We start from the raw sequence: 14,788 nt of genomic DNA, 5'->3' as shown, positions 1-14,788 counted from the left end.
ACCTTCTTCTCTAAGTCAGGCTCCCTGAATGTTAAGAGAAACTTGCGAACATGCTCAGAGCGTAACCGATCAATACTTCTGGCATCAATTGCACGACCCAGAAACTCATCCACCTCATCCTCCGGATTCATGCTTTCTTGGGTGTTCCTGAGGATGTCACAAAAATGGAAGAGAATGGGAACTTTACAGTGCACTCAGCTTGATCTTTTTTCAGCAAAGGGTCCGAAAGGAGTTAATCAGTTCACCATAGAGCTCCCTGGATGTTCATCACTTCTCATGTATTACATACTTCAGCTGGATAATCTCCAGGTGAAATGTTATCAGCTATCCAATACATTGTCAGTCTTCATCCGTCTGTCCTCACCCAATTAAGATATTTGATATAGCTGTCTTTCCCTATCATCAAGGTGTTTGCTTTCCTTGAAAGTGTCTTTTTATCAACCTCTAAAACCACATGGATTTTCCCTCCATTATTCTTGTGCTTTGTTTTTTCCCTATATTTCATTCCTGCCATGTATGTTATTGCCTGAGTTGGACAAAAAACATGGGGGGGGATCACCAAAATTGTCAAAATCTCACACACACTGCCCCCTCTTGAACTTGAAAAATTCTCCAGCTTTGATTATCTACAGTGCTGTCAGGAACAGTTAAAGGTGTTGGGCAGGACGCTCCACTGTGTCATTCCTGTGCAGTTATTTACAGCTCAGCAAAGTATAAATTGATACCAAATCGGAACTTTCCATTTGTGACACTTCTTGGGGCAGCCAGGGCTGTGAGTCTCCTCATCACCATCTGCCTCCAGCATGACAGTCTTGCTTGTGCCAGGTTCAGGGTCGGTGCAAGGAAGTTTCGCGACCTAGGCGAAACTTCCATCTTGCGCCCCCCCAGCCCTGCAGCAGCTCCCCGTCCCCTCCGAGGTGTGCCCCCCACTCCCGCAGCAGCTCCCCGCACCCCATGGCAACTCCCAACCCCCTGGCCTGGGGAGCCCTGCAGTACCTCCTCACGTCTGCTTCGCATCCTCCCCGAGCACACTGTCCCGCTCTAATTCTCCTCCCAGGTTTGCGGCGCCAAACAGCTGATTGACCCCACAAGCCTGGGCGGCAGGAGAAGAGAAGCAGCGACTGTGCAGGGGAACCCCCGGGCTGCCGGCGGTGTGCTGACCCAGGGGAATCCCTGGGCTGCCGACAGCAGCTAAGACTCCCTCTCCCTCAGCGACCACTGAAATGCTTAAAAAAAAATTGGGGGGCACCGCTTTTTGGCGCCTCCAAATCTTGGCCCCCTAGGCAACCGCCTAGTCCGCCTAAATGGTAGCACTGGCCCTGGCCAGGTGGATGTTAGCTCCCCAACACAACCAGCCTGTCAGCCCCTCAAGCACTCTTCTTTGGGCTACACCGGCTGACTCTTTGCTTTGCAAGTTCACTATAGATGCACCCTAAGTCATTTCAAAGTGTTCCCCTATTGAATCCAGTCACAATCACTGGATACCCACAGAAATTCCAGATCCTCTGTTCCCAAAAGAACAGTGTATCACAGTTTATATCTGTTTCACCTTAGACTACAGCTCCTGTATTACGCACAGCACTTGACTACAATTATAAAACAAAAGAAAAAAGTATTTACAAAAGAATAGAAATTCCAATAAAAACCAGTGTGAAAGATGGGAACAAATGGTTACATATAAAACAACATCATAACATGTACTCTAAAGCCTAAACGTAACTAACTATACCACTGCAAGCAAGTTAGCCTCCTGTTTTAAGAAGTTCATCTCAACCAATGTTCTCTCCAGCATTTTCAACCAAGCCTGGTTGAGATCCCTTTTTCATGAAGCAAACTGGCTCTCAGTTTACTTCCTAGGCAAAGGACACCAGAGTGTCTCTTTGCACCTCCAAATATACCAGAACAGACTTTTGAAGGTCACCTCAAGATAGGGTCCCTCCCCCACTGTTTAACCTTCCTGTTAACTTTCTTCTCAAGTCTCTGCCAGCTCTTCACTAGCATTTGCCTTAAAATGCTAACAGACTCCTATTGTAGGATATGCAATACACAGTAGCCCTCATGGAGATAAGTGTCTCCCATACCCTGTCTGAAGAAGTTTATCTCAAGACACGCTACCTTTGAGTGACCTGTTTGTAACTACAGAGATGACAATTTTAGATATATATACATAACTCCTCACATATTCTCCGTACATGCATCTCACAATGGTCATGATAACCAGTGCGACATAGGCTTTCATTAGAGACCTTGCGTGACATTCTTTTGGGGGACCCAGGGGGACTCTCTGTACCCCTATACACCTCAGGGATCTGTGCCAGCCCTGGCAGCTCTGGCATCCCGAGGTTCTTGGGTCAAACAATTTTCTTATGCAAATGATATTATTTTATACCTTTGAGCTAAGAGAAAAGATGACACGAGGTGGCAAGGCAATGTGGAGTCAGATCCTACTTTCCAAACATGGACCAAGATTTTCAGATGATTAGTGATTTTCAGTCCCACAGCTTTTTTCATACCAGAGTTTTTCCAATGCCTACATAGAGCTATCTTAAAGGGATGCAATTTTCAAATAGTGATGAAAACCAACAGTCTGAAAATCAGACTCCTTCAAGGTGTCTCAAGTTGAGCACCCAAAAAGTAAGGCACTAATCATTTTTGAAAAACCTTAGTCAGAATTTTTATAGCTTGACACAGTCTCTTTAATGGTCTGGCTTAAACTGACGAGGCAGAAATTGAAAGCTAAAGCTGAAATTTTGTCACTCTGCTCAGTTTCCATGATGCCCAAGTAAATATAGCTTCTATTAGGACAGACCCTAATGTGATTTCTGATTCCATCTGCAATTCTAATTGATTCCAGGGCAATATACAGCCCATTTTAGGCAAAATCAACCATTGTTCAGACACTCCTAAAAAAATGAAACCTAAAGACAGGGCAGGATGAAAGATGGTATTGCCAGCTGAGTTTTCTGGGTTTTGTCCGTGATATATAAGACTGGCTAATGCAGGCATATTGCATGAATTGTAACAAACCCATGGCCAACAGACCTCTGTAGGTGTGAGTAAGATGCTTGCAAAATTGGCTGCCAAAACATAATCAGGACTTCTGTTTCAAAAGCCAATGCCCCACAACACTGGAATTAAAGGAGACTTTTCACTAGCTTTAGCATTATTGGAGCTGATTTTCAGAAGAGCTTAATACCCACAACTTCAATTTAAGTCAACAGGATCTGCACATATCTGACAAAAAATAATAATCAGGCCCCACTGTCTTAGGACACACCACTGATCACTGAAATTCCGACCAAACAAAGACAGTGATACATACATACAGTAGACAAGTCATTACAATACATCCCCAGCATTCAAACAGGAGGCAGTCTGGCAAATGCAAATGGTCTTTGTCTCAGTTCCTTAATGTTGTTATAGCAAAGGTTTGCATTTCAACAAGGGTCAGTGAAAGGAGAAGGACTGTTTTTATTTTTGGACACCACAGTTATTTAATCCATCAGCGAGTATATATTCCATTCCAAAATGCAATTTAGATTGGAGTGGAGGAAAGGAAATTCAATTTACTTCTAGATGTTTGTTCTAAAGAAACCACATCTGCTTAAGTACATAAAGAGCCATTTTTTTTATTTTTGCTCAATTGTCATAATCCTATTCTCTAGCCTCATAAAAAGAGCAAGAAAATTACTAGTCCTATTTACAGAATGCATTCAAAATTCCTGCTAGTTATTTCTAGATTTGGACAATTTAGCCATTTTTATATCACATGAGAGTTGCAATAATTTTCTCTGTGAATCCAAAGTTAAAACTCATTGAATCTAGCTGAGGCTCACTGAGATGGCAAAGTTCCAGTCTAATACCACAGCCTGGGAGGAACTGGGAAGGAGAACTACCACTTTGGGTAGTCTTTGACTGTGGCTGGTTGGTTCGGGCTTAGTAATGGCCTATGGGTCATTTCACCACCAAGTCCCCAGTTTGAATCCAGCCAGAGACTCAAAGTGTTATCCCATCACAGTCTGGTAGCCTTGAGTTGGTTGCCTCAGAGCAGTTCCTTGTGGACATTAGTCCACATCACCTTTAGCAGTATACTTCTTGCCACAGATACCAAGGATTGAGAAGACTCATGCTTGGAGGTGGTCCCTATAAGCAGAGTAGTTTTACACTGGTCAAGCTATGAAGGGTGTGTGTAGAAACTTTTATTGATACTGTTATATGTTATATGGCCCTGGGGAAGGAGAGCATGTTAGGGTCCCTTGCTGTCAGACAGACTTCAGAATTATTCTTGTTTTTGGAAGCATTTAAGATACATCCAAATGCTTAAACTTGAGAAGGCCCACCCTGCTGGTACTCTGAAAGACCTCCTACGGCAGTGGTAGGCAACCTGTGGCCACCCATCAGTGTGGGGGGGAGGAATAGCTCAGTGGTTTGAGCATTGGCCTGGTAAACCAGCTCTTGAGGGGGCCACATAGGGATCTAGGGCAAAAATCAGTACATGGTCCTGCTAGTGAAGGCAGGGGGCTGGACTCAATGACCTTTCAAGGCCCCTTCCAGTTCTACAAGATTGGTATATCTCCAATTATTATTTTATTTATTATTTGATCCACTGGTGGGCCACAAGACAGTTTGTTTATACTGGCATGGCCGCCTGCAGCTCCCAGTGGCCACTGTTCACCGTTCCTGACCAATGGGAGCTGTGGGAAGCGACGGCTAGCATGTCCCTGCAGCCCCATCACTTTCCGTAGCTCCCATTGGTCAGGAATGTAAAACCACGGCCACTGGGAGCTGTGGGAGGCCGTGCCATTGGACAGTCAATGTAAACAAACTGTCTCGCAGCCCGCCAGCAGATTAGCCTGATGGGCCACATGTGGCCCGTGGGCTGAAGATTGTCCACCACTGTACCAGGGTTTTAACTCTCCCCCCCAAAAAAAACAATTAACAACCCCTGTTCCCCATAATTTTTATTCTTATTGAGTGATACCTCCTCCTAGAGACTCCACTGGGGGCAAGGTCATTACTCCAAAGGACATGAAACAACCTATTTATGCCCTGTCACAGGAAAGATCAGTAGAAATTCCCAAGCATGACTCTCATGGAGCTTCCTGAGCCACTTGTCATTTTGCCATGTCACTTCCAGGGGAGGTGCCAATTTGACCCTAAAACCAGATATTTTACAAGTGGCAGTGGCAACCAATTCAATTCAGCTCCCATATAGCTTGATTCATTCACATCAAAGACCTACAGCCAAATAACATTCCTCTGTTCTTTTAATCATATCTCTGCAACAAAAATTCTCTCATAAATAAAAATACCTTGGTAATAAAGATACTTTATTAGTAAACGCAACTGGCAATTAATCCATGGTTGTTTCCTCCCACCCCTTCTTCTTACTGCTAGCCTCTTCGTCTACTTCTGTTGCAAACACATTTAGTGAGCAACAGGTTAATGTCAGTAGTGAGATCAAACAATGCAATTATTAGGATTTAATTCTTAATGGCATTTTTGTTGTTCAAAATTTAGAGGTAAAACCTCAGAGTTAATATGATCTTGAAGAATCTTTTTACAAAAAAAACAGCAGATTTTAAGACCGACTAACTGGAATATATGGCAAGAAAAAATTCTGTTGTGAGCCAACTTCGTAGTCAAAAAAAGAGGCGAGCAAGTAAAGATTTAAGGCATAAACTGGTATATGATCCTGAGCGAACTGGAAAATCTAGAGTAAGTATCACTCATTTTAATGAGCTGCCAGAGATGAATTTAACCAAAGAGGATCATCTTTCTTGGAAATTTATTATCAACATCTTGTTACCATATCCTGCTCGTAATGGCCCAGCATCATTAGAGAAAACATCCTTTATATGTAAATTTTCTTCTGGGTATGTTTTGAAAACAAACAAAGAAAAAGATAAGGAATCTTGAGAGGGAGGAACAGATTAAGCATTTTTGTCACAGAGGTTTGTTAGAACCACAGGGACTAAATAACTTGATAGAATTAGTCTTTTATTCACACAGGCCAACATTTTCAGAAGCAGTCAGGGATTTTGGTCGTTTCATATTGAGAGAACTTAAAGAGGCCCAATTTTCAGAGCGTTGAGCACCCACAATTCCCATTGGCTTTACTGAAAAACTGTGGGGTGCTCAGCCTCTCTGCAAAGCAAGCAAGATGTTTCTAAGTTGGACTACCAAAAACAGAGGCACTTAATATCACTGGCCACTTCTGAAGATTTTGGTCACAACCCTTTGTACTGGAGGGAGGGGCCCAAAACTCTGGAATGCTGTTCCCTTCAACATATGCCAAAGTTCACCGATGACATCCTTGCTTCCCTGTTTCAATATGAATTTTCATGGAGTGGGCTTGACTTTAGGTATTCATTGAAAAGCACGACACCAGTGGGTTTAGCACAGAACTGGGAGCTAAGAACTCCAGAGTTCAAATGCTGGCTCTGACAACATCTCCTGGTGGCAAGTTGCAACCTCTCTGCCCCAGCTTCTCCTCCTCTAAAATGGGGATAACTATTCTTACTTACCTTGTTACTTGATAGGGCTGCTACGAGGGTTGGATAATGTTTGTAAAGTGATTTATAACTATAAGGTAGGGCCCTGCCTGTTGTGGATAACAGAGTCATCCATTTGTTTGGTGTCACAGTTGGATAGCTTTCATATGATCCCTCATTCACAAGAATCTCAATACAGCTCCTGTTCGTTCATTTCTCTCTCATTCGCTTCATTTAGGAAATGAGCCCAGTGTAAGTGTACACAAGTTAACTCTTACTTCCTGGCCCAACTGCTCCTCTACATTACCGCCTACTACAGGTAATTTCATTGGCACTAGCAGTAGAATGACTCTAAATGCATTTTACATCTCTCTTACCCGGCTGGGTTTCTTCTATCTGAGCTCCCACTTTCCCTAAATGAATGATCTGCCAGCTAAAACTCTGAGCATTGATATTGCCTTTGCTGGATGGACAAGCTGACATGGGAGCCCCTGTAAGTGTAGCGATTGTGTAACACTAAGGGAGTGAGAGTTCTGCCTCAGCTCTCTTGTCTCAAGCTTCCTCTATTTTCTCTACTGGAGCTAGCAGGATCTCTTACTGTCCTCGCCCACTTTATAATCCCCAGTCCCATCTTCCCTGAGCTGATATACTGGACCCATTTCTATTGAAGCCCATCCTTACTGTTCCTTAACTGGTAAAGCAAAATAAATAAATAATAATAGCAGCAGCGGCTATTGCTCAAGCTCTCTTGCACAAGAAGCGCTCTGGTAAGAGGATGCCATGTGTGCCAGCATCATTTATAATTCTCTAGGACAGGTTCTGCAACTGGCACTTGGACTCCTTCTCAGCATTCTCAACAGAGATGCTTAAAAGAGAAGGTAATTGGAAATGGACTAGTCCTCCCACTCATGGAGGTGGTGCCGGTAGATTAGCTGCCCCTACAGGAAACGTCACTGCCACTCTTCGTGTTATGACTTCATCTGTGTATAAAAAAGATGAGGACTCTCGTTTCCACTGCTGGAAATTGGGCATCTGTCTCACACGCTAATTTCACATTAGGGAAAAAAAAAACAACCAAGAATGCAGAAACACAAAACATTTATGACAAAATTTGCTTACTTGTCCTTGGGATCCTCAAAACCCTGAAAGAAAGGAAAATGAAACATAGTTAGGAAACAGAATGACCCTGGATACAACAAAGAATTCTGAAGGACGGCATTTCATACAGGAGCTTGCACAGTGTTCATTTGTTATATTTGGTGGAGAACCTTGCCAAGCCAATATTATATTCTTTGTCTCTATATCATTTATCAGATAGATTGGGCAGAACACGATTTTATAGAAATACATGTCTTAAAATAAACATAGGAAAGTTAAAGGCCAGGGAATGGCTTCTTCTCTTTCCGCTGATCTTCGTCATGCATTTGCTGTGCCTTTAAGAAAAGGTTACTGATACAAATGATGCAATACACACTTGGGTCAACATTCAGACAGACCGGTGGGTACAACTCCATTGAAGTTAATGCACTGCTCGCCTGCACAATGTATGAATTTGGCTGATGTTGTCTGCCTCCAATCACAGGAAGGGCTTATATAGTCAGATATCCATTTCTTCCTCAATACTTACTTTCATGAGTCTTTGCTCTCCCATGTTTAGTTCTGAAGTCTTTCGTTTTCTTAAAGTCATTTCTCTTATTAGGGTGGGATTTTCAAAAGTGCTCAGAGGTGGTCAAACACAAACTTAAATGGGAGTAGAATTTTGCCACGGTTTTTGAAATTCCCATTCTTGGAATTTTATCATGCCAAGTATTTTGCATAAGCATAGACTTTTGATCCATCAAAACAGTGGATAAGACATTAATAGACTATTTATTGGGGATCCATTTAGTTAAGCATTACTAACAAAATCTGTTCTTTTTCAAGCCCTTCCGTGTTGCCCTTTAACACGAAAATGCATCTCTATGAATGGGAAGGGGGAAATTTCCTGTATTTTGGCAAGTAATTTAAAATACACTTCAAGGTCATTCAGGTTTATTGAATAAGCTAGCTACAAGTTTACAGGTCCGACAAAGCCCGGAGAGTTCTTTGAAGGGTCCCAAGAGAAAAATATGCATTTATCTGCAATCTGAAATGTCTATTCATACCTGCAGAATAGCTTCATAAAATAGGTTTAATATGGACTGGACCAAAATCTGCCTTCAGATGCCCAGGTACAAGTCTCAATGAAATCAACAGGAGTTATGCCCATGTACATGAGGGCAGAATTTGTACACTCTGTTAAAACTCTCTAGCAAATGTAGTGATGACAGATGTAGGATTCCATGGAGTTTCTGTGCCTCTCAATGACTCTAGCTCAAATGTGTGTAGTTTACAAGTAAAATGATGCTATGCTATACTACTGGGGGAATTCTGCTCTACTGCATGCATGTATAATAAATGAGCCCCACATAGTTTTTTTTGCAAGAAAAATGCTTCTGTTGAAATGTTGCTGCAGCTCTGCCTTTTGCCCACTAAAGGGTGCTGTGGCGCAAGAACAGCAGCAGCTCCCTGCCTGCAAGGGAATAGAGCGAGCAGCCTTCTTCCCAGTGGGTCAGTTCAGGAGACAGGAGTTATGGGAAGACAGACAACGATGGGGGTCAGATAGGGGCTCATAAGGGCTAGTGGAGGAGGACAAACTGGGGAAGGGGCTGAATGGCAGTGGAGGCGCAGGGCCACGGGGGAAGGAGGTGCAGGGCCACATGGTGATGGGGAAGGGGGTACAGAGCTACATAGGGACAGGGGAGTGGCTGGATGGGGGGCACAGAGACACGTAGGGACAGGGGGAGGGGATGCAGGGACACATGGGGACAGGGGCAGGCGTGCCTGCCTGAATGGGAGAGGCTAGGGGTCAGCCAGGGTCTGGACAGGGGAAGCTCCCTAACAATCCCTCCTTGTCCTCCACAAAACCCCTGTTCCATACTTTTCCCACCATACCCAACAACCCTCCAAGTTCACACTCAGGCTCCTTCCCAGCGATTTACTTCCCTCTCCCTCAGCTCCTCCATTACCCCTGATTCCCCCAAGCCTTGGCACTGCTTCTGAGGGGGTGTGCGAATTACGGTTCTGTATTGTAGTTTAAATGAATTATTACTCAGAGTTCTGTATTAATATGCCTAGTAAGAAATCTGAATCTTTTTTGTCATCTTGTATTGTTACAGACATACTTGCTGACAGGTATTTTGAAATACATGACCAAAAATAATTGAAACTGGTGTGATTACATTGTGTTATTCTGACAAATAAAAGATGCAGAATTTTAAAATATTGTACATAGAATTTTTAATTTTTTGTTGCAGAATTCCCCCAGGAGTAATGCTAGCACTGCAGTTTTAGCCTGGGTACTGAGATATAATGTGGATCCTTTCCATACACAGCCTGCTGGCCAAATCCTGCCCACAACTGCATTTGTTCAATGACACTGGAGACAATGGCACTGAACAGTTGTAAATAAGGATGAAAATTTGGCCCTGCAACTGGAAATAAGTTATCAATCTGGTGATGCTGTCAGAGGCAGAACAGAATCCTGCACATTTTCCCTAAGCTGGGTAGGCTTTCCGGGACGAACAAGAGAAAACATATTTTTGTCACTGAAATCAACAGGTCTGATTGTCTGAATACACAGAGCAGGTCCATGAACAAGAAAGTGCCATTTTTACAGCTGCTTTTCAGACTAAACCCACACTTTAAAATAGAAACTGCAACTCAAACACTGCCATTCACGCACGCAGAAAGAGGAACCCTCCCGTCCCCCTGTTCTTCATTACTAACTACTAAAAGACTAATGCTAAATGGGAAGGAAGCATGTTTTAGCATGCCCAACAAACTTAGCACGTCCAAGCAACTAAGCCAAAGAATACTAAAAGTGCTTTTGGTTTAAGGCTAAAGAGGGACTGAAATATCACTTAGATATTCGTTTTGCTTAAATTGCTTTACAGCTGTCAAAAGAGTTGATTTTTTCCCCCACTTGTATGGAATGTTACAAGATGGTGCCAGAAATAAAAGCCCATTGATTAACCATGTAGACAAAGTGCTCATAATTTGTCTGGTGTCATAGCTAGTTGCACTGACAAAAGAAACCATCCGAACTTAAGTAGCTATCACCCAACAAATTGGGCGGGGTGAACCTTAATGTAAAAACACAGACTTGCTTGCTTGTTAAATATAAATAATATATAAATATAAAGACCACATTTTCAGACATGGGTTCCTGGGAGTTAGGGAATTAAGTCCATACACAGGAGCCCAAATAAGTGGCAGCTGATTTTCAATGGCAGCTGAATATCCACTGTTCCTACTGACTCTACATGTTGACGCTACATACTGATTCTGAACTCTAAAGGACACAGCAGTGATTCTCATAAAAACAGGTGAACACATTACAACGGGCAAACTTTCACAGGTCAACAGACATCTGACAATCATGCCTAACTGCCTGCTTGAGTGTGCAATTACCTGGTTTGCCCAAGCAAACTTGGATTTTTTTCTGGCAAGCCAATTTAAAACATTAAAAAATAATATTGGGTTAATTTATATTCTTGTTTAAACACTAAAACTTGCTTGAAACACTGGAAATGATTAATGAGAGACTTCTAGACTAGTAGTTCAACTTACGCTGTATTCTCAAAATGAAAGACTCAAAAATGCAAACATCAGGTATAGCAAAAATATATTATTCAGTTTTTCTTTTGTGACTCTTCTCATCTAATGAGGTTAAATATTTAAGAGTGACTTGAATTTTAATTGAAGGGAGAAGCAGCTTAAAATTATATTTAGTGGGATCCTCTTTAGCTGAGTAAATTAAATTATTCACTTCAAATACTCCCATTTTGAATGAATGATGGCTTCTTCATACAGCAAAGCTCATAAAATGGAATTATTATGCAAGAGAACCTGCAAGCTGATTTTTTTTAAATGCACCATCTAAAAGACTGAGATATTATTAAAGGAAATACTCCTTATTCGCACAGAAGCATTTCACTGGGATACTGAAAACATTGCTCAGGGATTCAATTGAGATAATCTTAGGGTACTTCCTCATAACATTTCCTCAAGTAGACCCTCTCTAAGCAATTGGCAGAAGAGCATAATCAGTGTTTGGAATTTTCCACATACTTTAGGGCTCTATGCTGTTTTCAGTAAGCATACACATTTTGTGCATGATGCCTGTTAGTGGAAACAACATGCCTTTTGAGGCCAGTGGGAGTGTGGAGCTGGTGCTCGGGGTGGGGGCAGCATGCGGAGCCACGTGGCCTCTCCGCCTACGAGCTGGACCTGCTGCTGGTCACTTCTGGGGCGCAGTGCAGTGTCAGAACAGGTAGGGACTACTAGTTTCTACTGGCCAGCAGTCAGGATCCCTGGGTGCTGAGCAAGGCGACCCAGTGCCTTGCACTCCATGACCCAGCACTGGGTTGCGACCCAAACTTTGAAAACCACTGCTTTAAACAATAGTGCTCAGTTGAGAAGCTTAAAATATAGGAGTTGCAAGTGCTTAATACCTGTGAAAAATCAGGCCTTGTCTTATCTACATAGCTTATTTTAGGTCCTCTCCTCAAGTGTCCTTCAGCTTGGTAACTCAATTTACTCTCTGCTTGGTGAGGTTTAAGGATCTTCTATGTAGATGTGTACACCTTTTCATTCCAGGTGCAATTCAGTGAGTGGCCTTGTAATATTTAAAGTCCTACATTATCAGGACCCCAAATATTTGAGACAATCTCTCCCCTTAAATTCTGACATGGCACTAGAGGCCTCTTGTGGCACTCTTGCTGCTGGAACCTAGAAACCAGCTTTGTAGGTTTGTCAGAGGATCTCCCAATTTAACCACCACAATTTACACCCTGAAGGAAACTGTGGGTGCTCAGCACCTCTCAAAACGAAGCCTTAAGACAAAAACAGCATGTCAGTGGTATGACAAAGTGGTAAAATTGAATTCATGATGTGGTTTCAAATGGATCTTTGCCTCCCTTGTCAGCATTGCCCAAGCTAGAATCAATCTCATGGCTACTGGAAGGGTGACACAGCAGGCGTCACAACAAAAATCAGAAAAATAGAGTTCAAAGGAGGTGAAGAACAGTTCTAGAATAAAGAAAATGAAATGGATCCTCTTTTGGGTAGAAATCCTCGAGCCCTGTCTAAAAATGAATTGGAAACACATCAAGGCTTTTATTACAATGTATTAACTAAAGAACGAATGTTCCAGACAGAGTCTTAGCTAATCTTTTGTCAAGTCTCATTTTAAATGTCCCCAGTGCCAGAGCTTCTGCCACTTTCCATAGGGGACTACACTATTCCACGATCTAATTGCAATCATAAAGTAATGAAATCTGAGAACTGCTGTAAAACTAAAATAATCCACCACATGTAAATTCAGGAATAGTAATCCACACTTAGCTGCACAAAGCCAAGACAACAGTTATTAACAAGGGATGGATGAGATGATTTAACAGGTCTTCTATCTGTTTGATCCTATACATTTTAAAACCTACTTCTACGTAATTATTTTTTATTACAGTGCTTGGGAGGAATGGGAGAGAAAGACTGACCATTGTATTGCTGTCTCTGTTCCAAAATTTTATTATATGGATTTATATGAGTGCCTATTGCTCTAACAGTTCAAATCATTCTAATTTCCTTGCTTGCTTTATAAACTGACTTGAGTTTATTTGAAGTTGCCGATCGATACAGATTATTTAAAGGAAGTGATAAAACATTTGTCAAATATATGACAAGCAGATCACTATTTCTGTTTCAAGTCAAGAGCCTTTTGAAATAATAATGCCAACTTTGAGAACACTTGTTGCAATAATTAAGCTATTGTAAATTTAAGAAGGAAGGTGAAGAGTTTTACATCTGCCTTTTACCTTTTTACTCAGCTCCAAGGATGTGACAGCCTCTGGTCACAGTCTACCTCTTACTGTCCACATGATTGGAAAGCACCACCATAACAATTGGCAGCTTCATTGGCAGCCCCAGCAAAGATTTTAAGGAATGAGTCAGCATGAAGAACAAACGATGCAAAAGTGTGCACCCACAGAGCAAGGTTGAGGCATATTTGCAAAATAGTCTAGGAAGCTTCCACTGTGCCTGCCCTGTGCTGTACCCATTTCATGACTAGAAGGGTTTAGTTTCAACAGTGCCAACTGGAACTTTTCACAGGCAGTAAAAAGTGATGAGTTGTTCCTTAAACATTATTTAGTACCAGGTGTCCAGCTTCTGGCTCGTGACTTAGATTTGGCCAACATGGTGGATATATCTGGCCAAGCAACAGATTCATTTTCTGCAGAATGAAAGTTTTCACTGAATCCTCTGCCCCCCAAAACGTTTCTTGGAAGGTTATTTTAATAACTATAATGACAAATGTAGCACTGTCTTAGCCAGAAGCAACACCCCTGAGGGGTGTGAACCTCACACACTTACCAGTTTTTCATGAACTTTTAATCTTGATGATGACAGTTCAGGGGCCATATTTTCACATGGAGCAGGTCAGAGTGATGGGCCTATGCTGTGCATACAACTACCACAACTGGGCTTGCAAATTTGGTAAATGAACTTTCAAGTGGTCAAGAAACAAAGACAGAAATATCAGTAAACCTGGGAAGTGCTCTATAAAATTCCTTCCCATCCTTAATTCCCTCCCACCAAGTGATGGTGACTGCAACAATAACTTTATTTTCTACTTTCGAAATGGCGTTAAAATTAAAGTGCCCAATCTTAGATACATGGAGCCTGAAATCAAAGCAACTGAGCAACAATCAACATCTTTCATTGACTTCAACTGCAGCATCACTGAAATTATTTTGTTGAGGATTCAGCATCCAAGAACTCTGACATTCAAAAAATCACAGCCCCCGTTAGAAAGTTTTGGCATTCATTGTTAACTAAGTGCCACAATTCTACCTTGATCTTTGTGCAAAGCTCCCAATGATATCGGAGGGAGTTCTGTTGTGCATTAAGGGTAGGTAACGTATAGCCTTATTTTTGTATGTTTGGACCATAGACAATAATTAAACATATAATTCAGTCCACATTCTAGACTTTGATTTAATGTCTTAAGCAACTTTTCGGTATATGGAATAGGTTAAGCTTTTGATACATTATTTGCATTAATTATGTAACACATTTGGGGAAATGGTTTGTTCAAACGATGCCATTCAAAACAAAATGGTCTAGAATGTTCCTGTATTATTAGATCAATTCCAAGGTTTTCAAGTAAAAATAAGAATGTAATAAATGTCAGGTCCCCTTCACTCACACTCATT

At 41.9% G+C, this 14,788-nt stretch overlaps 1 protein-coding gene across 3 annotated transcripts in view; it reads right to left on the bottom strand.

Annotated features, from left to right (window-relative positions):
- The window catches only part of ADCY5 (adenylate cyclase 5), a 321,010-nt gene that overhangs the window by 37,591 nt on the left and 268,631 nt on the right, over nt 1-14,788 (bottom strand). For all 3 annotated transcript variants that reach the window (XM_050916994.1, XM_050916995.1, XM_050916996.1), the window contains 2 exons: nt 7,614-7,636; nt 3-147 (listed from right to left, as the gene is read on the bottom strand). In XM_050916994.1, coding sequence (XP_050772951.1) covers nt 3-147; nt 7,614-7,636 — 168 coding nt within the window. The remainder of the gene's footprint in view (nt 1-2; nt 148-7,613; nt 7,637-14,788) is intronic.

The sequence above is a fragment of the Gopherus flavomarginatus genome, chromosome 10, assembly GCF_025201925.1.
Source record: "Gopherus flavomarginatus isolate rGopFla2 chromosome 10, rGopFla2.mat.asm, whole genome shotgun sequence".
NCBI lineage: Eukaryota > Metazoa > Chordata > Testudines > Testudinidae > Gopherus > Gopherus flavomarginatus.
Note: the sequence above shows the minus strand (reverse complement) of the source record. Positions and strands in the feature narration are given on the sequence as shown.